The 23,338-nt window shown below is 45.6% G+C and overlaps 1 protein-coding gene across 5 annotated transcripts in view; it reads left to right on the forward strand.

Annotated features, from left to right (window-relative positions):
* Positions 1-923: 923 nt before the first annotated feature.
* Positions 924-23,338, forward strand: part of LOC136851231 (cyclin-D-binding Myb-like transcription factor 1) — a 672,051-nt gene continuing 649,636 nt past the window's right edge. Inside the window, exon 1 of one of the 5 annotated variants that reach the window (XM_067125176.1) lies at positions 924-1,201. In XM_067125176.1, coding sequence (XP_066981277.1) covers positions 1,190-1,201 — 12 coding nt within the window. In that variant the 5' untranslated portion in view covers positions 924-1,189. The remainder of the gene's footprint in view (positions 1,202-23,338) is intronic. The other 4 variants (XM_067125181.1, XM_067125178.1, XM_067125183.1 and 1 more) reach the window with 4 other exon arrangements.

Consider the following 23,338-nt stretch of genomic DNA (forward strand, 5'->3'; position numbering starts at 1 on the left):
GAAAACAAGATGCTCCTGTTGTCTTGTCCACTCCGATGGACAACGAACACACGCACACACACGTGTTTGGAAGAGACGGCGTCAGGCTCTTACAAGTTCAGCCCCAACAGGAGGGGGTCGTTTGTGAAGGGGTGGGATATAAAACGTAAAAAATGACAGATACTAGAGTCTAATCCATAGTTTTCAAGATCGCTGGGATGACTAGAGACACTCCCGATGCCCCTCAAGTCCAAGTTCAGCCCTGATAGGAATGGAGGGTGGGAAGTGGTGAGATATAAAATGTCAAAAATACTGGGCAATGTAACTGAAGCAACTATCTTAACAGGCATGGGGGAAAGTGAGAGAGAGAGAGAGTTTACTAGTTGTCATTCAGAGATTTTCCAGGCAGCGCCAAGTTGGTCAGCTTATATATATATATATATATATATATATATATATATATATATATATATATATATATATATATATATATATATATATATATATATGCAGTATCATAATATTTTTGTCTCATTTTGTTACCTTTCCTATAATAAACACTAAGGAAGATTGAATGTCTCGACTGACAAGGACTTCTGAACATAACGCACATGCCTGCCAACTAGAAATGCCATCTTCTAAGAAGCTCCTCTAATAATGACGTCATTAACCATTGTCCAGGCTAACAGGCGCTGGCATTTACAATACTTTATTACAGTATCCTAATATCATAAAAGGGTTATTTTTCGGAAGACTCCAGCCACTTCACACTTTATAATTTATATTTTTCTTGGGTAAAACACATCAAAACAAAAAATTTCTTCTCAATACGACAACCTTCGGAAATGCTTAATAACAGAGAAAAATAATTAATCAAATTACGACTTATAAGGTATGACACTCCTCCATATCTAATACTAATACGGCAAAAATGTAACCAGTGCACACTCCTACGTTACGATAGTTTGGTATTTTATGCCCTATCATTTCCTGGGCATTTTTGCATGAAAAACCCAAAATGGGTTTTCATGCAAAAATGGCTAGCTGGCGCCTTTCGAAATGGCTGGCTGGAGTCTTCCGAAAAGTGACCCACAAATTGCCTCAATAGGAATCTCTGTGTCTGTGTATCACATTGATAAAGGACATTGACACTGTTCGTGTTGAAACTCGCTAGGCTTCCATCCGGCTTCTGCAGTCATCCTGTCTAGAAATGTACTGTACCGTGAGTAGCCTGTTCTATGTTATATTACCCTACATTAACTGTAACTGATCCTTGCTTGACATTGGGTAGGTAGGTGAGGGTGTATACCGCAGTCAATTGGCGACGAGTACGGGGTCCAGGTGCGCGTGATTTTTGGTCTTTGTCAGAGGTTAAGTGGTAGGGTTGTTGTTAGCTGCTGTCCTAGGCTAGATGCTTATTTTGTACTATTTAGCCTACTACGGTAAGTTTGTTCTATTGTAGTAAACTTGTGTCATAGGCAAGGTTAATGTTTATTTTGTGGGCTGTAGGCTAAGTTAGGTCAGTTCTGTTCCTATGTGGGGTAAATCCTGTGCTCTGTATTTGGTGGCTATGCTGGGTTGTTAGACTAACGTTAGCGAGGTTAGGCTAGTGTGTACTGCTATAATTGCTGTTGTCTTTGAGGCTTGGTGAGGTCTGTACTCAATTTGTGAAGATGGGATGTATGATTGGTTCTGTTAATCCACACAGGGAAGCAGAGGAGGATTTTGACTCCTATTGTAGTAGGGTTAATATATATTTCATAGCCAATGAAATTAATGATACTAAGAAAGGTGGGTAATTCTATATATTAGCTCTGCACCTGTTTTTACCTTTTCAGCTGATTTTTTCTGCACTTTTAGGGGTTCTGATACTGGCGGTGCATCTGTTTGTTGTCGGCCAAATGGAATGTCCCTTCGCTGTGTTTAGTACTGGCCCGGGGGGTGGGGGTTGGGTACCCATATGTTAACAAGTTATTGCACTTGCCGGAAGGGATATGAACCGTTCGAAACAGACGTACCCATGCTCTGTCTTGTGAAGATCGCGTATGGAAACGCCTTGTTGGATGGAGTTCAGGGGTTAATTACAGGTTAATTACACTCGAGCACCAAAAATTAAAGGTAAATTCATAATTAGCAACCAAAAAACTGTAGAAAAAGTTAAGTTAGAAGGTAGTCGCCGCCGCAGAGCTACTATATAGTTCTACCGAAAGTTGCTACATTCTTCACTTTGGCAGGGCTAAAGGTTTTTGGTTTGGCTAGAGATTTACTCTTTCTCCAGACGCCTGAAGAGAGCACTTATAAGCAGATAATTGAGACTGCATAAACACTATATACCTAAACCTGTTTTTATCTACGAGCGTTTTAAGTGCTATTCTCATGCTCAGAAGTCAGGAGAGTCTGTTGACAATTTTGTTGAAGTGCTAAAGGTACTGGCCCATACTTGCAAGTTTGGGGCAACTCTGTCCAAGGTGTTACGCGACAGGTTTGTAATGGGTCTTGCCAGTGATAAGGTTCAGCAGGTGTTGTTGGCTGAATCTGAATTAACCTTTGAGAAGGCTGTTGGCGTGACCACAGCTAGGGAAGCTGCGTCGAAGGACGTACAAGCTGATGGTGAGTGGTACACCATGTACCATGGTCCCCAATGGATCCAAAGAAGACTTTTACATGTAATGCTAAGAACCATTCTGTTGGTAGTGCTAAACCTTCAGATTCTAATCCTAGTGTTGGACCTAATATTCCGAAGACTCCCTATACAGGTTGTTGTAAGTTACACTGGAAAAGGGACTGTCCTTTTAAGAATGCTGTGTGTCATGCACGTAAGCAGAAAGGTCACATCAAGAAAGTGGGTTTTCAGGTAAAATCTAAGCAGTCTTTGCCAAAAGCTCAGTCTAAGAGCAGTGTAAATTTCTCTATGGAGGGTGGTCCGTGTAATGAATCTGCGGGAGATCCGTGTTATGGTTATTTCCATTCTGTTGCTGCAGTGAGGACTGATCCTATAATTCTTGGTGTATTGCTAAATATGGTACATGTTCCAATGGAGGTAGAACACTGGTGCTGCCTGTACTCTTATATCTCAAAGTTAGTATGAGCAGTTATGGCCTGTAGCTTTGGAACGTCTGGTACTTAACCCATCTACGGTTAGTCTAAGGGCGTATGGTGGTGCTGCTCTTGAGGTGGCTGGCTAGACTGATGTCTCTGCTAAACTTGAAAATGGTTCTAAGGTGAGTTCCGCTAGTGTCGTTATTGTCAATGGTGAAGGTCCTTGCTTGGTAGGTGGGGATCTTATAAAGGGGCTTGGGGTGTTGGATAACATTCACAGCATCTCTGCTATGGCCAATTCTATTAAGAATGAATTTCTGGACTTGTCCTCAGAAGGTTTGGGTTGCTATAAGGAACCTAAATTTGCTATTGAAGTTGATCCATCAGTACCACCTAAGTTTTGTAAAGCACATACAGTTCCATACGCACTGCGAGGTAAGGTTGATCTGGAGCTTGACCGACTTCAGAAGGAGGATATTATTTCTCCTGTGACTAATAGCCCATGGGCCGCAGCAGTGGTACCTATTTTGAAACCTAATAACAAAATCAGATTATGTGGGGACTATAAACTCACAGTAAATCGTGCGTCTAGGCATGACACATATCCTATTCCTTCACTTGATGACTTTTTGAGTGGTTTGGCTGGAGATAAGGTATTCTCGAAACTCAGTATGAGCCAAGCATATGCTCAGTTATGCCATGATGAGGACTCGAAGAAGTATGCAGTAGTAAATACTCACAGAGGGTTGTTTCAGCATAACCAGTTAAGTTTTGGGATCTCAGCGGCTCCAGGAATTTTCCAGCGGGCTATGGAGGAGTTGTTGAAGGATATCCCTGTTGTATTTTGCTTTCTGGATGATATTCTAATAACAGGTGCTACTGAGGCCAAGCATAATGAGTGTCTAAGGCGGGTTTTAGCGACGTTGCAGACTGCTGGTCTAAGGTTAAGCTTAGAGAAGTGTGCTATTGGCATTACTAGTGTTTCATACTTAGGCATATGATTGACCAGGAAGGCATCCTAGGCATATGATTGACCAGGAAGGCATTCATCCTGCTAAGGAAAGAGTCCAAACTAATGCAAAGGCTCCTGCCCCACTAATGTCATTCAGTTGCGAGTCTTTCTAGGACTTCTTAACTTCTATATGAGGTTTTTGCCTTAAGCATCTTGTATGTTGGAACCCTTAAATCAGCTGCTAAAAGTGAAAACTCCTTGGGTATGGTGTACAGAACAAGACTCTACATTTTCAGAGTGTAAGAAGACACTCACGAATTCCAGTGCTCTCGTGCTTTTTTATCCAAAGTTACCACAGTTGTTGCAGACGGTGGCTCACATGGTATTGGAGCTGTTCTTTGTCATTTGGTGGATGGAGTGGAGAGACTATATATTTTGCTTTGCACATGCTAACTTCAGCAGAACATAACTATGCACAAGTAGAGAAAGACACCCGTGCTATTGTATTTGCTTTAAGCAAGTTTCACTATTACCTGTGGTGTCAGAGTAATTTCGCAGTTGTGACAGATCACAAACCCCTGTTGGGAATCTTTTCACCTGATAAGAGTATTCCTATGTCTTCAGGTTGGATTCAACGTTGGGCTTTACTACTCCTCCAGTCTTATAAATTCACACTCTGTCATCTGTCAGGTACACTTTTAGGTACTGCAAATGCTCTAAGTGGTCTTCCCCTAATGTCTGCTACAGACTCTACCCCAGTACCAGTTGATTGGATTAATTTAGTAAGTTTCCTGGAAACTTTACCTGCAACTAGTGCTGATATCAAGGAGCAAACTCGTAAGGATCTTACACTAGCTAATTTTTGTGCTTTTGTGAGCTAGACTGGACTACAAATACTAAGACTTTAAAAGATGCAGAACTTACTCCCTACATCAGGAGAAGGGATGAACTTTCTCCACAAAATGGTTGTTTTATGGACCTTGAGTATTCATTCCAACTAAACTAAGTGCTAATTTGTTAGCAGAACTACACATGGGACATTTGGGTTTTATGCATATAAAAGAGCTTGCACGTAGTTATTTTTGGTGGCCTAAGCTAGATCGTGACTTGGAAAGTTTGACGAATTCATGTCCTGAGTGTTTATCTCTAAGAGCAATGCTGCCTAAGGCAGAACTCATCCTTGGGAATGGCCTACTCATTCTTGGCATCGACTTCACGTTGATTACGCTGGACCTGCAGGTGGGCGGTATTTTCTTGTGTTAGTGGACACACACTCTAAATGGGTGGATGCGTATCGTACTTCAGGTACTACTGTACTGCTAAGGAGACAATTCAGTGTTTACAGCATTCTTTTTCACAGTTTGATCTCCCTATTTCAATTGTCTCTGATAATGGGCCATGTTTTATCTCTCAGGAGTTTGAGGATTTTTGTAAGAATGGTGGTATTAGACATATTACCACTTCAGTATACAAACCCTCTACAAATGGGTTGGCAGGAAAAAATGGTGCAAACTCTGAAGAAGGCACTTTGTACTTCTAAGTCACCTATACAGGAAACTTTGGACCAATTTCTATTAAACTATAGGTTAACTCCTCATACTACTACAGGTGTGTCATCAGCAGAGATAATGTTTGGTAGACGCCTGTGATCTCAGTTGGACCTATTATGGCCTGCTGATTGTGGCGGAATTCAAAACCACAAAAAACAGTACACAACACTCACCCTGATCCTCGGTTGCTGGAAGATGGAGTAAGGCATCCACGGTCGCCAACACAGCACCCAAAACCACACAAACAAAACAAGGAAACATAAAAAAAGAAGATAGACCTATATACGCAACAAGAACAGCACACTAACAAGAAAAACCAACAACTCTCAAAAAGCACACAAAAAAAAACTGTCCAAGACCAAACGACTGACCGGCACTAGCTCTGACTCAAGACTCACTCCAAAACCGAAAAATCCTTCACATATTCCACAGACAGACAGCGCTGTAAACAAACTAACGACCTCATCCCTCTTCCAACAACCGAAGCACTCACCAACGACCATTACACACTCTCTCTCTCTCTCTCTCTCTCTCTCTCTCTCTCTCTCTCTCTCTCAAAACGTTCTCTTACAAAATGCTAAATACAAACAAATTTATTCATCCCTCTATAATTCTCCCCCTTTTAGCATTTCCCAACCAACACCTTTCACACTGCATTCAAATCGCCTTACGTAACACCCATGGATGCTCACTAGCAGGTCCTTTAGAACGCGTTCATGGGCACGCAATCATTCTCTCAGACTCGCTCTCTCTTCCAGCAACATTCAGATTTACATTTTCTCCTCCATTCTCTCTCAGATTCACGCTATCTTCTTCACTATTACCACTCTCAATTTCATCCACAATCTCATCTATACCCTCTAACTCGTTCCCAAATACCTCCCCAATTCTTCAACTAACCCATCCCATTTGCTCATTGACCTTTCCAATTCTTGCAACGATTCATTCATGCTTTCAATCACTCGTCTATCACTGCTTACGCTCTCTTACTCTTACACTTTCGCTCACCTCCAACCGTTCACTTACCCCTACACGTTCAGTCAACTCAGTTATATCAAACCCGCATATGCTATACATTCTATTCATACCATCCCATTCATCCGTATACACACTTTATCACTCATTTTCACTTTGGCATTCACACCCTATCACACAACTTACGATCACTCCGTTCACTTACGTTCTTCCCTTTCTTACGCTTCCTAACATACTCTATCAAAACAAATTGCTGATCCTCCATACACAAGCTCTCATGCATACTTGGTTCACCCACATTCGATTTCAACCATTTATACACCCCATTCTCTCTCACATATTCCGGTACATCCTTCCATCTACGCAGTTGGTTATGATGCGCTCGCATTTCTCTCACACTACCATCTACACATGCTTCCCCTACAACATAACTAAGCCCACTGGGACCAACTTCCAACACTTCATACGGACCCTCAAATTTTTCACGCACTTTATTTACATTCAACCGCCCTTTCTCGATTACTTCTTTCAACACTTTCTCGCCCACCTTGTAACTTTCAAACCTCTCATGCGCCTTCTTCCATACCTCCCTATCATTCTCAGATATACCCAATCTCGGTCTCACTACCTTTTCAAAATTTAATACATATTGACACGGAGACATACCAATACCCTTATGCACGGTGGCGTTGTATACCCACAACGCTCGCCCAACGTTTACATCCCAATCATTATCACATTCACTCATCATACGTAATATCTCTGTCAACGTTCTCACCATTCGTTCCGCCAATCCATTCGCACTGGGCATATACGGCGAGAGTACACATGCTCTATGCCCCAATCACGCAACATTTGCTCAAACTCCCATCCAACAAATTCAGGCCCACTGTCACTCAACATTCGGGTCGGCTTGCACACACACATTGGCAACATCACTTGACCCACCATTCTCGCTAGTCTCACTCTTTTTGTTCCGAATCGCTACCGCATATGCAAACTTACTCAAATGATCTACCATTACAACCATTCCCACATGTCCTCTAGCAGTCACAGGCAACGACACACAATCAGTCACAACCATCTCAAATAACTCTTTCATCTGCAATCGCAACACAGGTGGATTCACATGCACACTTTGATACTTACCCTTCTGACAGTCCGCACACGTAATCGCTACATCCACACAAATTTTACTCAATCCAGGCACATACAATCTCTCTCTCATACATTCCCATAATTTATTTTTCCCCAGATGCCCAAACCTATCATGCACCAATAAACACATACCCATGGCTGCGTCTTCCGAAAATACTGGCACATACACTTCCCCATCCCACATTCCTTCCTGATGCAAAAAATAAACTATACCTTTACATACAACAAATCTCTTAGCACTTCGTTTATACACTTCTAACTCAGACGGCCAACTTCCTACTCTTACACCCCTCACACACTCTCTTAACATATTTATTTTCATGCACTGATTTTGCATCTGCTTAATTTCCTCTTCACTCAACAAATCATTTTCACTCCTTGCAATATCTACCATACCTACAAAACTAGTTTTAGACACATCCTCCCTTTAACCTTCGTTATTTCCCTGCCGCCCTTTCCTAAAATTCCCCTCCCGACATCCACACTTATATCATGCATTCTCATAAAATCAATTCCTAATAAAAAAACATGTTGGCATATCATTCTCATCCATGACTACAAAATTATGTATTATTTCAAATCCCTCTAACTGAATTTTTAATTGTACCTCCTCCCATACTAACACACTCCCTTGTCCCAAACCATGTATCCTTACACTCGTTGATTTTCTTTTTATATCCCAATCGCACCTTTCCAATTCACTAACTACTGTACTACTCACTAACGACACTTGTGCTCCCATGTCTACCAAACTACAATGTTCACTCTGATTCACCACTACATTCGTTACTAATTTACCTTTCGCTTCATGCATACACGCTCTCACAGCTACATTCACCTGCTTAGCTTCCTCACAACCATCCTCATCGCATTCATCTTCAACGATATCCTCAACCCTACCCCTTATTCCTTCATTTTCCCCTCAATCACCTTTCTTAACCAGCCAGCTACAAGTATCCTTTCCACAGTGAACATTTAAAATCACATTTGTACCATTTTCATTCACCCTTCCTTTATACTCCACCGGCCTATTCCATCCAAAGAACAATCGTACTATAATTTTAAACATTTCAGCCACTACCAACAACACTTTCACTAACTTTTCCTCCTCATCTAATTCCCTTCCTTCCTCGCACTCCTCCTTCCAGCATCTCATTCATCACCTTTTCACGTAACTCGTTCATGCTTGCAGGTACTCCATCAATCAACCCATTTGTTTCCAAATTACTCAACCCCCCAAACAGACATTCCCACACTCGATTCTCCCCTACATACTGTTGCTTTACCACAAATCCTACAGGTACTTGGTCCGGGTCCCAGTCGCTCCTAACCCTATCATCTTGTTCAGTCCACATACGCGACATAGCATCTGCAACAATATTCTGTCTACCTTGTACATACTCTACCTTAAAACTAAACTCATTCAAATTCTCTATCGTTCTCGCAATTCTAGTATTCACACTCTCCTTTTTAACCATATATACTAGCGGTCGATGGTCCGTCCGTGTCACAAATCTACCCCATACAAAAATACTTTCAATGCTTTCACACAAAACCTTATAGCAGCCAATTCCTTTTCAATCACCGAATATTTCAACTCTGCCTTTCCAAACGCCTTGCTCACATACGCAATTACTCTCAATTGTTCTCCCCCATTCGCCTTCTGCATTTGTACCAAGCATCCTCCCATACTATATTTACTTGCATCCGTATACAGTTCTAGTTTATTCGCATTCTCACTATAGTCCGGGAAAGCCAACGTCACGTCTCTTGCAGCCTCCTCTTTCAATCTCTCGAACACTTCGATCATTCGCTCATCCCATTTCAATCTTGCACAATTTCTCTTCCCCGTCCATTCAGTAAGTGGTTTCCCGATCCCTGAACAATCTTTTATAAACTTCCTTCCAAACTCAATTAAACCCAAAAATCCTTTCAACTCACGCAAGGTCCGGGGACGTGGAAATTCCCTTACCTTGTTCACGAACTTATCACTCTTCCTTACACCTCTTCCACTCACCATATGCCCTAGGAATTCCACCTCCCCAGCCAACCAAGCACACTTTCCAAGTTTTACTTTTATTCCTACTTCTTCCAACCTTTCTAACACTCGTTCAAGCAGTTCCATATTCTCTTCTACAGTCTCACTCGCAATCAAAATATCATCTATAAAAACAGTTACCTTCTTGTGATCAAACCCAGCCAGAACCACATTCATTGCCCTTTGGAAGGCAGCAGGCGCATTAGCCAGTCCGAAACTTAATCTCCGGAACTGGTAGTGGCAGGAACTACTAGAAAAGGCCCGTAATATGCCTGCTCCCCTCCTCCAGAGGCATCTGGTAATAGCCCCCTTACCTGATCTAATTTTGTAAACACTTTCATTCCATTCATCTTGTACACACAATCAGACACCACATTCATCGGGAATCGCTCTTTCACAGTTACTTCATTCACCTTCCGATAATCCACACACATTCGCAAACTTCCATCTGGCTTACGTACCGGTACAATGGGGCTATTCCAGGCGCTTGTACTCCTTTCAATCACTCCCACCCTCTCAAGCTCCTCACACTGCTCCTCTATCTCACGATTGATAGACGGAGAAAAATGTCGGGGACGCTGATATATGGGGGTGTCGTCTTCCAGAACTATTTTAAATTCGGAAGCTTGATCCCCAAAATCCTCGTCACCACGACTCAATGCCCCCTGCCTATCCCACAACATTCTCCTCAATCGTTCTCTTACGTTATCACTTACATTTTCATCTACCTTTACTCTTTCTTTCAACTCCTCATACGTCCAATCATTAGCTCCTTTCAAATCACCTGTCATCACCTGCCATACCTACACGTACCTCTCATCATTCACATTCACCAACGTACGTAATATTCCCACGCAATCTCCCTCACATATTCCTCGGACTCGCTTCTTCCTGACACTCGGCAATGACGTTATATATACCCTCGGATCTCCCATGTTCAAAACCCCATCATATACACACACATTTGCCCTGAGTGATTTATTTATGTCTATTCCCTCAACCACATACTCACACCTATCATTGTTGGCTATCCCGAGGCTATCCGGCCATGCCACTTTCACACTCACAACTTCTCCAATCTCATGTGGCACTTTTACCCTCTCTGTCGCAATTACAGGCACTCTCTTCCACAATTTTTGCTCAACCCTACCATCCTTCCCCAAATACAAATCCCCAAGCACATAACCTTTCATATGTAATTCAATTACATTCATACTAGGACGGACCAACATCCCGCATTTTTTCAAAAACTCACATCCCAATAAAATGTCATATTTATTATTCGTACTCTCAATCACACAAAAATCACTTTCATCCATCACTACACCCCCAATTTCTAACCGTTCACACACTCTTCCAACCACTGCTACCCCTAAATTTCCAATCCCTCTTACTTCCCCCTGACAATTCCTAATCTCACACGTATTCCTCAATTTCTCACATCCATTCTTAAATATGACATTCATACTACACCCGGTATCTACTAAGGCAATCAATCTTACTCCCTTACAACACACTTGCACACTCATGCACTCGTCAGTCTTTCCAGCAAATCCTCCCTCATGCAACAACCCCTCACGTACATGCATCACACGCACCGCTTGCATCCTGGAGGATCCACCCATTTGAACCCCTTCACACTCAGTTTCCCGAATTCGCTGTCACAGTCACCCTCTTTCGTCTACATACACTTGATACATGCCCTTCCATTCCACATTCGTCACACTTCGCTCTCGGTTCTGAACACATTCTCTCATAATGCCCATTCTTACCACAGTTGCCACATATTACATTCACTCGGGTACCCCTACAACCATTAGCAATATGACCCACCTGTCCGCACCTGTAGCATTTAACCCCCCTATCTTTTGTACACTCCCTTACCAAATGTCCCGATTGCCCACACCCGAAACACGCTCCTAAAGCCCACCTACACTCATTCTTTGTATGTCCTTCCTTTCCACATCTAAAACACTTCGCTAGACTTCCACTCATCGACCTTCCCTTTGTACACTACTAATCCCTAACCCGTCCAACCCGTTGTTCCCTTACAAACCCACCATTCATCCTCACTGGCACCTCCACATTACTTGCTCTTACACTCCTATCTATTACACTATCGGCCATTCTCATTGGGCCCCTCAACACTGCATCCCTAAAGCTTCCTAACTCTGGTACTCTCTCATCTACCCCAGCCCTTAGACTTACACTTCTGCTCTCTTTTATAACCCTGTCAAGCTCATAATCTTCTACAATTTCCAAAATTTCTCCCCAAGTCAACCTTTCATTCGTCCATCTTTTCTTCTCCTTCCGCTTCAAGTTCACAAATTCTCTAACTCCATCTGGCACTGTCCCTAACAACTTCCGTACTAACTCCTTACATTCATCTATCCCATCATCCCCAAACTTCTTCCTTGCCAACGTCTCCAGCCTACAAGCATACAGTGACAAGGTTTCCCCAGCTTTCATTCTTGCCTCATCAAATTCATTCTTCCTCTTATACTTAACACTCGCTTTCCATACGCCTCGCTTGCTCAACTAGTCTAGCTTTCACCTTGTCATACTCAACATCCCCCACACTCATAATAACCCTATACATATCAAGCAAAACCCAGTCAAATATTCTCCTAATTCTCGTGACCACACTCTCTTACTTTCCCCATACTTATCCTGACAAAACCTTTCATACTCCCTAAAGAAATCATGCACATCCCTACTTCCATACTCATTATACCTTTCACACCGGGGTACCTCCCTCACATACATAGCCTTTCTCACTTCTTTCTCACTTTCACTCTCACTTTCGCTACTTTCACTCTGTCCTTTCATACCCTCTTCCGAATACAGAGTCCACTTCTGCACTTACATTCATCTTACTCATTACACTCTTCTTCCCCTCTTTTTATCCACTTTTTCCACTCACCTCCATCCACCTCACTATCACTACTGCCTTCACCCTCTCCCTTCTTTCCTGCCTTTCCCACTTCCTTACCCTTCTTACCAGTTTCCTTTCCCTTTCCCTTCTTCCCTTCTTCTTCCCCTGACTTATCCTTACTTTCCCTCTGTTCCTTCCCCTTGCTTTTCATTCCCTTTTCCTTACCCTGCCTCTCATTCCTCGTTTCTTACTTCCTATTCCCATATCACTTTCATCACTCACGCTTCCATTCACTTCTTCCTCCTTTTCTTTCTCTCTTGCCCCTTCACACGTTCCAGAGGACCTGCCTCCAACAGCCCCTTCTCCAAAAACACCCTTGAACATACCTTTCATCATTTCTTCCACACTTTTCATCATTCCCTCCAACTTTTTTATCCATCCTCTCTTCCATTCTCTCTTCTGACTCTTTCATCTCCCCTTTCATTTCTTCTTTTGCACTCCTTAGCATTCCCCCCATCTCCTCCAACTGACTCCTCAACTCCTCATTCTCACCCCTCAGCCTCCCATTCTCTTCTCTTGCCAGCCGCAACTCCTCTCTCAACCTCACCAGTTCCTCTTCCATTCCCTCCAGTCACACTACTAGCCACTAATCTCAGTTGCAGCTGCACCACCAGCTGCCCCACGTTGGGCGCCAAATATTATGTGGCGGAATTCAAAACCACAAAAAACAGTACACAACACTCACCCTGATCCTCGGTTGCTGGAAGATGGAGTAAGGCATCCACGGTCGCCAACACAGCACCCAAAACCACACAAACAAAACAAGGGAACATAAAAAAAGAAGATAGAACTATATACACAACAAGAACAGCACACTAACAAGAAAAACCAACAACTCTCAAAAAGCACACAAAAAAAACTGTCCAAGACCAAATGACTGACCGGCACTAGCTCTGACTCAAGACTCATTCCAAAACCGAAAAATCCTTCACATATTCCACAGACAGACAGCGCCGTAAACATCCCTCTTCCAACTAACGACCTCATCCCTCTTCCAACAACGAATCTCCGACCGGCCAGTGAAGAACAAGAGGAATTTGTTTCGAAGCACTCACCACAAACGACCATTACACAGCCCTAGGAGAGCTCTCTCTCTCTGGTCTCTCTCTCTCTCTCTCTCTCTCTCTCTCTCTCTCTCTCTCTCTCTCTCTCTCTTACAAAACGTTGGGAAATGCTAAATACAAACAAATTTATTCATCCCTCTATATGATGGTGTGTCATCTAGGGTTTTGAACTGTAAGCAAGCACAAAGGACAGAGCATACAGGCGCTCCTCGTAAGTTTCAGCTCCCACCTCAATCGCCAATAATGATTCAAAATTATTCTCCAGGTGGTTCTAAGCGGATTCCTTCCACTGTTGTCAGGCAGACTAGTCTCTATCCTACAAGTGTGCTTTGCCCTCAGGAAATGTATTAAAGGGACACCAGGACCAGATGATTACTAGAACTGTTCCTCCATCACCTCAACAGACTCCACCAGTTGATGCTTCAGGTAGCTCTCCAACTAAGCCACTTGTTTCAGATGAAGCAACACAATTGCCTTCTCCATCTATTCAGGAGGGTGTGGAACCTGCTAGTCATACTTCCCCATATCCTAGTATAAGACGGTCCTCTCAAGTTAGAAGACATGTCGTTAAGATGGATTTGTAATCTCAACTCGTGTCTAAAAAGGGGAAGATACTTTTTTTTTTTTTACTCAGGGTGGAGGGGGTATAGCGGTACAGTATCATAAGGGGGGGGATTTCTTTTTTCTAAGGGTGGAGGGATGCAGTATCATAATATTTGTCTCATTTTATCACCTTTCCTATAATAAACACTAAAGAAGACTGAATGCCTCGACTGACAGAGACTTCGGAACAGAAGAACAACTCACATGCCGGCCAACTAGAAATGGTGTCTTCTTAGAAGCTCTACTGTACTAATAATGACACCATTAACCACAGTCCAGACTAACAGGCGCTGGTAACAGTACTTTATTACAGTATCCTACTAACACAATAGGACTCACTGTGACTGTATGACTGACAAAAGACATTGTTTGTGGTGAAACTACCTAGGCTTCGATGTCGGCTTCTGCACTCACCCTATCTAGAAATGTACCGTAAGTGTTCTGTGTTATATTACCCTTAACTGTAACTAATCTTTGACATTGGTTAGGTGTATACTACATATGTATGCATTCTTATGTACAGAATATGTTGATAGTGTAAAGCCATGTTGTACAGTCTCTGCTGATCACGTTGTTTGTAAAGTCCTCGCTAAGCAAGTTTTCTTTGATGACAGCCCATTTTCTTTGTACCTACGATTCATGCAATTGGGCCAGGTCATGTAAAAATTCAATTGTTTAAACTGTGTATGCAATTATTTATCTGCTTATCAACTGTGTACCGTGTATTTCTTCTTTCGCAGGCGTCAAGATTATACTCAACTTTAATTCTGTCTATTGTTACATTGTATATTGTACTCGTTTGCTGTATTTATTTATTAATTGTTATCGATCTCAGGTCACCCTTGCTTCCATTGTCTTCTGCGGCCCGACGCCAGTTGGCCACTATATAAACTGCCTGGACCTTGAATAAATCAGCAGTAACTTTTACCTGCTCGTTTCTTTAGCACCTCTTATAGTGGTGACCCCTGGAGTGGTTCCCGAAGCCATTGGCGGACCCATACGGCGACTCAGTCTTGGCTTCAGGAGCTTACTCTCGCCCTTAGTGGACTAAACACGTTTAGGCATGCTGACTCTCATCGGCAAAATCACCAGCGTCATTAGCGGACTCACACAGCGCAATCCCAAGTGTGTTTTGACATGAGTACCCTACTCCATATAAGAGGGCAAAGAGCGAGTATGGACGCAGACATCCCCTCCCTCGTTCAATTAACCGCTGACCTCACAGATTCGGAGGTATACCTCCCTCCCATATCACGGCGCCCGTCCCCGCGCCGAGGCTCTCACGCTCCTCCACACCCCTGCCAGCGCCCTGCACTCTCCCCAGCCCCGCGGGCCAATCCAGGGCCATCCTAGCCATAAAACTGCCACCGTTTACGCAGGGGAATCCGTCGGCATGGCTCTGCAGGGTCAAGAGCCAGTTCAGGATCGCGGACCTAAACGACGAGGTGCTACAGGCGGATATAGTACTTAACGCCCTGCCGGAGGAGATCCACAGTAAGCTCGTCCTGTGGGTGTCTGAAGCATGCCCCCTTACCTACCACCTCCTGAAGAAAACCCTCCTCCAGACATGCTCCCTGCCGGTGGCCGAGCGGGCCGCCCGCGCCCTCGACCTCGCCATCAACCCGCGGCAGGATCTGAGCATCATGGAGTCATGGGGCATGATCCGAAACCTCCTCACCATCCCAGACACCGACGGCAGTAAAAAAGAAGCGTGAGATAAACCTGTCGCGGGAGATCCTCCTCCGTCAGCTCCTCCTGGAGGTCCGCACACAAATCCCTGATCCCTATGCGATGCCCCTCGAAGACCTGGTCATCGCAGCACAGCACTTGACGGACTCCGTAAAGGCAACAAAGTGGGTACCAGTGCCCACACTCCCAGTCAGCGCCATCCAGCAGGAAGAGGGCACAGAGGAAGAGGTCAACGCCGTCACCAGGAGGCATCCAGCGCCTCCCAACAGGTGGAATTCCCTGGGTCTTTGTCATTACCACAGGCGGTTCGGCAAAGACGCCTGGAACTGCCTGCCGCCCTGTTCATTCACCCGTTCAAAAAACGGGGGAGGCGGCAGCCAGCAGGACAAGCCGCCATGGCAGCAGAAGAACCCAGGGGCCCAGAACCAATAGGTTTCTACGTCCGCGACACTGTCTCTGGCAGGATGATGCTGGTCGACACGGGGCCCATTAGATCAGTCTTCCCGGCATCTAGAGAGGGCCGCAAGTGGGAACCGGACCCGGCTGCCCCCCTGACGGCCACCAACGGGTCCCCCATCCTCTCCTACGGAACCAGGCCCCTGTCAATCTCCATCCTTGGCCAGAGGTACTCCTGGGACTTAGTCGTCGCGGATGTTAGGACCCCGCTCCTGGGTGCGGATTTCCTGGCGCACTTCGGGCTGGCAGTTGATGTCAGTCGGAAATGCCTCCTAGACACAGACTCCTGCCAGTCCCTCCCGTTGGCAACAGGACCCAAGGCGCCCACCATCTGCTCGGCCGCCCCCCACCAATACTCGCAGCTGCTGACGGAGTTCCCTGACGTGTTCAGGCGTGAGCTCCGCCAAAAGTCCGGGGCCCCCGCCAAACATGGCATATATCACCACATAAAAACAAAGGGCCCCTGCCACATGCGAAGTTCCGGAGGCTTCCCCCTCGACACCTTCAGGAGGCCAAGGACGCATTCGCCGAGATGGAACGAATGGGAATCTGCAAGAAGGCCTCCAGCCCGTGGGCCTCCCCTCTCCACATGGTGCAGAAACCGGACGGTTCCTGGAGACCCTGCGGCGACTACAGGCGACTCAACCTGGCAACGGAACCTGACCATTATCCCCTGCCGAACATGCAGGACCTCACGGCCTCCTTCCATGGGGCCAAATATTTACTAAGTTGGATCTTTTAAAATCTTATTTTCAGGTACCAGTCGCGCCAGAGGATATACCAAAGACTGCTATCATCACGCCTTTCAGGTCCTATGTCTTCGCCTTCTCTACATTTGGCCTGAGGAACGCTAGGGCGACTTTCCAGCAGCTCATGGACAGCATCCTGGGGGACCTAAAGTTCTGCGTCTGCTACGTAGATGATATCCTTATATTTTCCAGGTCCCACAAGGAGCACCAGAAACACATTCAGGCAGTCCGGCAGTGCCTGCAGGAGAACGGCCTCGTCATACGTTTTGACAAATGCACCTTCGGCGTACAGAAGGCCGACTTCCTGGGCCACAAGGTATCCCCAGATGGCATCCGTCCGTTCACATCCAAAGTCGCAGCCGTCAACAGGTTCCCCGTCCCCACCTCCGTCAAGGCCGTCCAAGAATTTCTCGGGATGGTGAACTACTACAGGAGGTTCATCCCTGGGATTGCACACACCATGGCCCCTTTGACAGAGACCCTGAAAGGCCGACCAAAATCCTTGTTGTGGGGACCTAGCCAGCAGCAGGCCTTCTCCCTGACGAAGGCCGCCCTCGCCGAGGCAACTGCCTTGGCCCACCAGGATCCCAGCGCCCCCCTCCAGCTGACAACGGACGCCAGCAACGTTGCCTGTGGCGCTGTCCTGGAACAGGTCATCAACGGCATACCCCAGCCATCGCCTTCTTCAGCAAGAAGTTCAACCCCGTAGAGGCCCGCTACAGCACCTTCGACAGGGAACTCTACGCTGTGTACCGCACAGTCCGGCACTTCAAGTTCCTCCTGGAGGGCACGCCCTTCACAATCTATACAGACCACCAACCGCTGGTCCACGCCTTCACCAAGCAGGGGGACGCGTGATCCTCCAGGCAGCAACGGCATCTCTTGGCCATCGCCGAGTTCACCTGCTCCATCAAGTACCTCCCTGACAGGAAAAACCCTGTGGCAGACGCCCTCTCCAGGGTCGAGCTGAATGCGGTGCAGGTAGGAATCAACAACGAAGACCTCGCCAGGGAGCAGGCCGCCGATCCAGAGACCCCAGCCTACCGCACCGCCATCACGTCCCTAAAGTGGAGGGATGTACCCCTCGCCCCCGGGGGCCCAAATCTCCTCTGCGACGTCAGCACCGGTCAGTCCTGCCCCCTAGTGCCAGCCTCCCACCGCTGCCAGGTATTCGACATCATCCACGGCCTGTCACACCCCTCTGGCAGGACAACAGCCAAGCTGCTGTCAGAGAAGTTCGTCTGGCATGGAGTGCAGAAGGACGCGAGGACCTGGGCAAGACAGTGCCTGCATTGCCAAACCACCAAGGTGGGGCAGCACACCGAATCTGGGGTAGGCGAGTTCCCGCAGCCAGGGTGGCGTTTCGGCCATGTGCACATCGACGTCGTCAGGCCCCTTCCCCCGTCGGGCGGGTCCAGATATCTCCTGACGGTGGTAGACCGCTCGACAAGGTGGCCTGAAGCCACACCAATGCAAGAAGCCACTGCCAGCGCCTGCGCCGAGGCCCTACTCTCCAGTTGGATCAGCCGCTTCGGCATCCCTGACCACATCACGACCGACAGGGGTCCCGCCTTCCTGTCCGAATTGTGGTCCGCCCTGGCCCAGCTGCTGGGGACAGCTCATCACACCACTACAGCCTACAACCCAGCCGCCAACGGCTTGGTCGAGCGTTTCCACAGGTCCATGAAGGCGTCCCTTATGGCCCGCTGTACCACCGAGGACTGGAAGTACCAGCTGCCATGGGTCCTCCTTGGGTTGAGAACTGCCCCCAGGGCCGACAGCGCCCCTTCCGCAGCTGAGAAAACCTACGGCGAGCCCCTCGTGGTCCTGGGCGTACTACTAGTGACAGAGGATCGCCACAACCCATTGGTCCAGAGGCTTCGCGAAATCATCGGCAAGTTCGCCCCCTACAAGAGAACATATACCGACAGGTCGGCCACCTTCATGCCGCCCGGGCTGGCCTCCACCACCCACGTCTTCGTCAGAGATGACGCCGTCCGCCTGCCACTGACCAGGCCCTACAAGGGGCCCTTCCGCGTGCTGGAGCGGAACAGCAAGGCATTCCTGCTCACACTCCACGGGAGGAGCGACTGGGTGTCAATCGACCGGGTCAAGCTTGCCCTCCTGGAGGAGGACTCAACCGTCAGCACGTTGCAACCTCCGCCGGCGCAGTCACCGCCGCAACTGGGCCCTCGCAAGAAGCGGAAACACGGCCGCCCCCGGAAAAGGCCGCCCACACCCACATTCAGCCACCCTCGCACACAGGACGTCCCTCCGTTGTCCTTGCACAGCCGGGGCACCCTTCAACGCCCCAGCAGATACGCTGATTAATCAGACGTTACCTACGTCTTGTGGGGGGGAGTATTTGTAAAGCCATGTTGTACAGTCTCTGCTGATCATGTTGTTTGTAAAGTCCTCGCTAAGCAAGTTTTCTTTGATGACGGCCCATTTTCTTTGTACCTACAATTCGTCACGCAATCGGGCCAGGTCACGTAAAAATTCAATTGTTTAAACTGTGTATGCAGTTATTTATCTGCTCATCAACTGTGTACCGTGTATTTCTTCTTTCGCAGGCATCAAGATTATACTCAACTTTAATTCTGTCTATTGTTACATTGTATATTGTACTCGTTCGCTGTATTTATTTATTAATTGTTATCGACCTCAGGTCACCCTTGCTTCCATTGTCTTCTGCGGCCCGACGCCAGTCGGCCGCTATATAAACTGCCTGGACCTTGAATAAATCAGCAGTAACTTTTACCTGCTCGTTTCTTTAGCACCTCTTATGATAGTATAGCTTTCCAAAGTGTTATATTCACTGTTCTAATTATCATGTATTTCTATGTAATAATGATCATGTAAAAATGTCATTAATGCAAAATGCCATTTGTTGTAATGTACTTATGTGTTACAATATTAACTTTGTTCATGAGACTTACCTGTCAGATATATATATATAGCTGTATTCTCCGAAGTCCGACAGAATTTCAAAAAACTCACGGCACACGCAGTGGGGCCAGTTGGTTAGTACCCATTCCCGCCGCTGGGAGGCGGGTATCAGGAACCATTCCCGTTTTCTATTCAGATTTTCTCTGTCGCCGGTACTGTCAACATCTGTTTTCAGTACCTCCGTCTTTGGATTTTGTAAACTCGTTATTTTTCACTTAAGTATTCTATTTGACTTTTGGTTTTTATCACGGCTGCATCGTGATTGGATTGTGAATTGGCATACGCTTTTGTGGACTGTTTTTTGGATTTGACTTTGATTGCTCTTTGAATGATGTCTGGTTCTAGTTCTGCTAGCTTCAGAGTATGTTGTGCGAAGGAGTGTAAGGTGAGGCTACCGAAGACTTCGGTAGATCCTCACACTGTATGCACGAGGTGAATATTAAATGATCGCTGCAAGGAGTATATCCGCAAGTTGGAGCGTGATAGGATCTGGAGGTCTTCCTCCAGGAGTGCTAGTAGAGTAAGGATATTTATTCCTCTCCTGTAAACCTGAGCTTCTCGAGGGGAAAGCAATTAGATCCAAATTTAAGACAACAATTTGGAGCGGAAGGTGATACTTTCGCTTAATTTATTTTTGTCAAGTACTTGCTTCGGCAGTACTTATACTAAATTTGGAACGTTACAAATTATAAACACCATCCGTGCTCTGGAATCGAAAGTGATTTCTCTTTAAAGTGCAGTAAGTGTTGTGATCCCCCTAGTGCAGTGGAGGGGGCGTCAGATCGGCCATATAATGCCTCTAGGCCTGGACCTCTGTCGGACTCCCAGGACTTTGGGAGTGGGCAAGTCGAAAGCCTCAAGAGGGTTACGCGGACCCCCATCGATCTGGCGTCCCTTCGGCAGGACCTGTTGACGCTTCCCAGGCTGCCAAGGATCGTGCGCGTGCACGTATCCTGAAGGACTGCTTCTCGTCCTCTCAGATCGGCCCCATAACGCTTCTAGGCCTGGACCTCTGTTGGACTCCCAGGACTCAGGGAATGGACATGTCGAAAGCCGCAAGAGGGTTACGGGGGCTTCCCACCGATCTGGCGTCCCTTCGGCAGGATCTGTTGACGTTTCTCAGGCTGCCAAGGATCGTGCTCGTGCACGTATCCTGAAGGTATGCTTCTCGTCCTCCGAGGCGTCCTCCCCGTGCAAGGGGTGGAACTCTCGGAAGGACTCTCGCCCGCTTTAGAGAAGCTTCAGAGAAGAGGACGCTTCACGTCCTCTTTCTCAAGGCGTATTTTCGTCTTCTTTGAGTGTTTCGACGCTTTTCCATCGGCTGCAGCGTGACGCTCCGCAAGCAGCTATCTTGGACGCTTCTGTAGCTGCTCGTCAGGACGCCCCTCTTGCTGCCGTGGTTCAGTATTTCATATAAATCTCTTAACCTGTGTTTCGAGTTAATATTGTTTGGTGTACACAAATTAGTGTAGACGAAAAAATTGAGTAAATTAATTTATTACCATGACTGGTAAACAACAAATTGTCTATGTTAGTGAGGTTTTGTTTACATTTCTTTCGTCTCGCAAGGTAGTCAGTGCTAGCGACTCGGACTACCGTTGCTGATGTCACAAAACATCGAACAGGCCTTGTCTCTCGGTGGTCTCGCTTGGAACACTTCGTGACAAAACAAAATATCACTCTGGTTTATGATTTACAGTATACTGGTGGTGTCAGAGATTTTTTGGTAGGAGAGTGAGCATATTGTTGTTTTGTATTGTGAATTATTTAGTTGAATAACTTAGAAAAAATGGCTCTGTTCAATGTTAGGAATTTTTAGCAGCTCTTTCCATCCAAGAGTTATCTGAATCCAACCTGACTAAAGCTCAGTGGCTTGCTTTAGCCTTAGTCTGTGGCAGTGAGGCATCTAGTAGTATAATTAAGGCAAAAATCAGATGTATTGCAATCCAAGCATTGATAGACTCTGGTAAAGTAGATGAAAAGTTAGGAGAGGCACAAGGATTATTAAATGTAGCTGAGGCAAAATTTATAAGTAGGCAAGAGGAAATGAAAGCTAACATTGTGTTTGAGATAAAAAAGAAAGAGAAAAGTGATGCAGAGGCAGAGCTTAGATACATAGTTGCAGAGGAAAGCTTGATTAAGTTGAATATGAGAATGCTAAATTTCTGTCAGCTTCCACTGCTCCTTTTGGACTGTATCAATACACTGTTTTGCCATTTAATCTGATGAATGCACCTGCAACATTCCACCGAGTGATGGATCAGCTATTTGGATCCATAGAAGGAATGGGTGTATACCTTGATGACATAGTGATTTACTCTGCAGCATGGGAAGAGAATTTGAGGATTTTAAGAAAAGTGTTTAAGAAACTACAGGAAGCGGGATTAACTATCAACTTAGAAAAGAGTGAGATTGGAAAGGCACCTGTTCAGTATCTAGGATTTGAAGTTGGAAAAGGCCTTCTCACTGCTGTTGATGCTAATGTAGAAGCTATCTGTAAGGCTGCCCCCTACTACCAGGGAACAGCTACAAAGATTTTTGGGCATGGCTGGATTTTATCGCCGATTCTGTCCGAATTTCTCAGCCATAGTAGCTCCCTTGATGGATTTAACCAGTCTGAAAACAAAGTTTGTTTAGACTCCAGAATGCCAAGAATTATTTGAGATGGTAAAAGCCATTTTAACTTCAAGGCTAGTACTTCAAGCTCCAGACTTCAATAAGAAGTTTATGATGTAAGTTGAGCATCCAACTGTGGAACTGGAAATGTTCTACTTCAAGATGATAGTGCTATTTTATGTCATGTTTGTTTCATGTCTTCAAAGTTGAAAAAATATCAGAAAATGTATTCAACAATGAAAAGAAAAACAGCATTAATAATAGCATTGAAAAAGTTTTAAGTGTATGTGAACAGGCCCAGGAATGAAGACATTTTATTGTTATCTGACCACAACCCATTAACATTCATACAGAAAATGAAAAATCATGACCAGAGAGTGACAAGGTGGTCGTTGTGCCCGCAACCGTATAAGGTAAAGGTGAAACACATTTCAGCAAAGAACAATGTAGTTGCAGATTATTCATCCGATCGTGAATTGTTGGATCCAAACTTGGGATAAACAGTCTTCTGGGGGGAGGAATCTTATGTATGTTGGTAGTATATCTTTCCAAAGTGTTTTTATATTTACTGTTCTAATTATCATGT

The sequence above is a fragment of the Macrobrachium rosenbergii genome, chromosome 23, assembly GCF_040412425.1.
Source record: "Macrobrachium rosenbergii isolate ZJJX-2024 chromosome 23, ASM4041242v1, whole genome shotgun sequence".
In the NCBI taxonomy this organism is placed as follows: Eukaryota; Metazoa; Arthropoda; class Malacostraca; order Decapoda; family Palaemonidae; genus Macrobrachium; species Macrobrachium rosenbergii.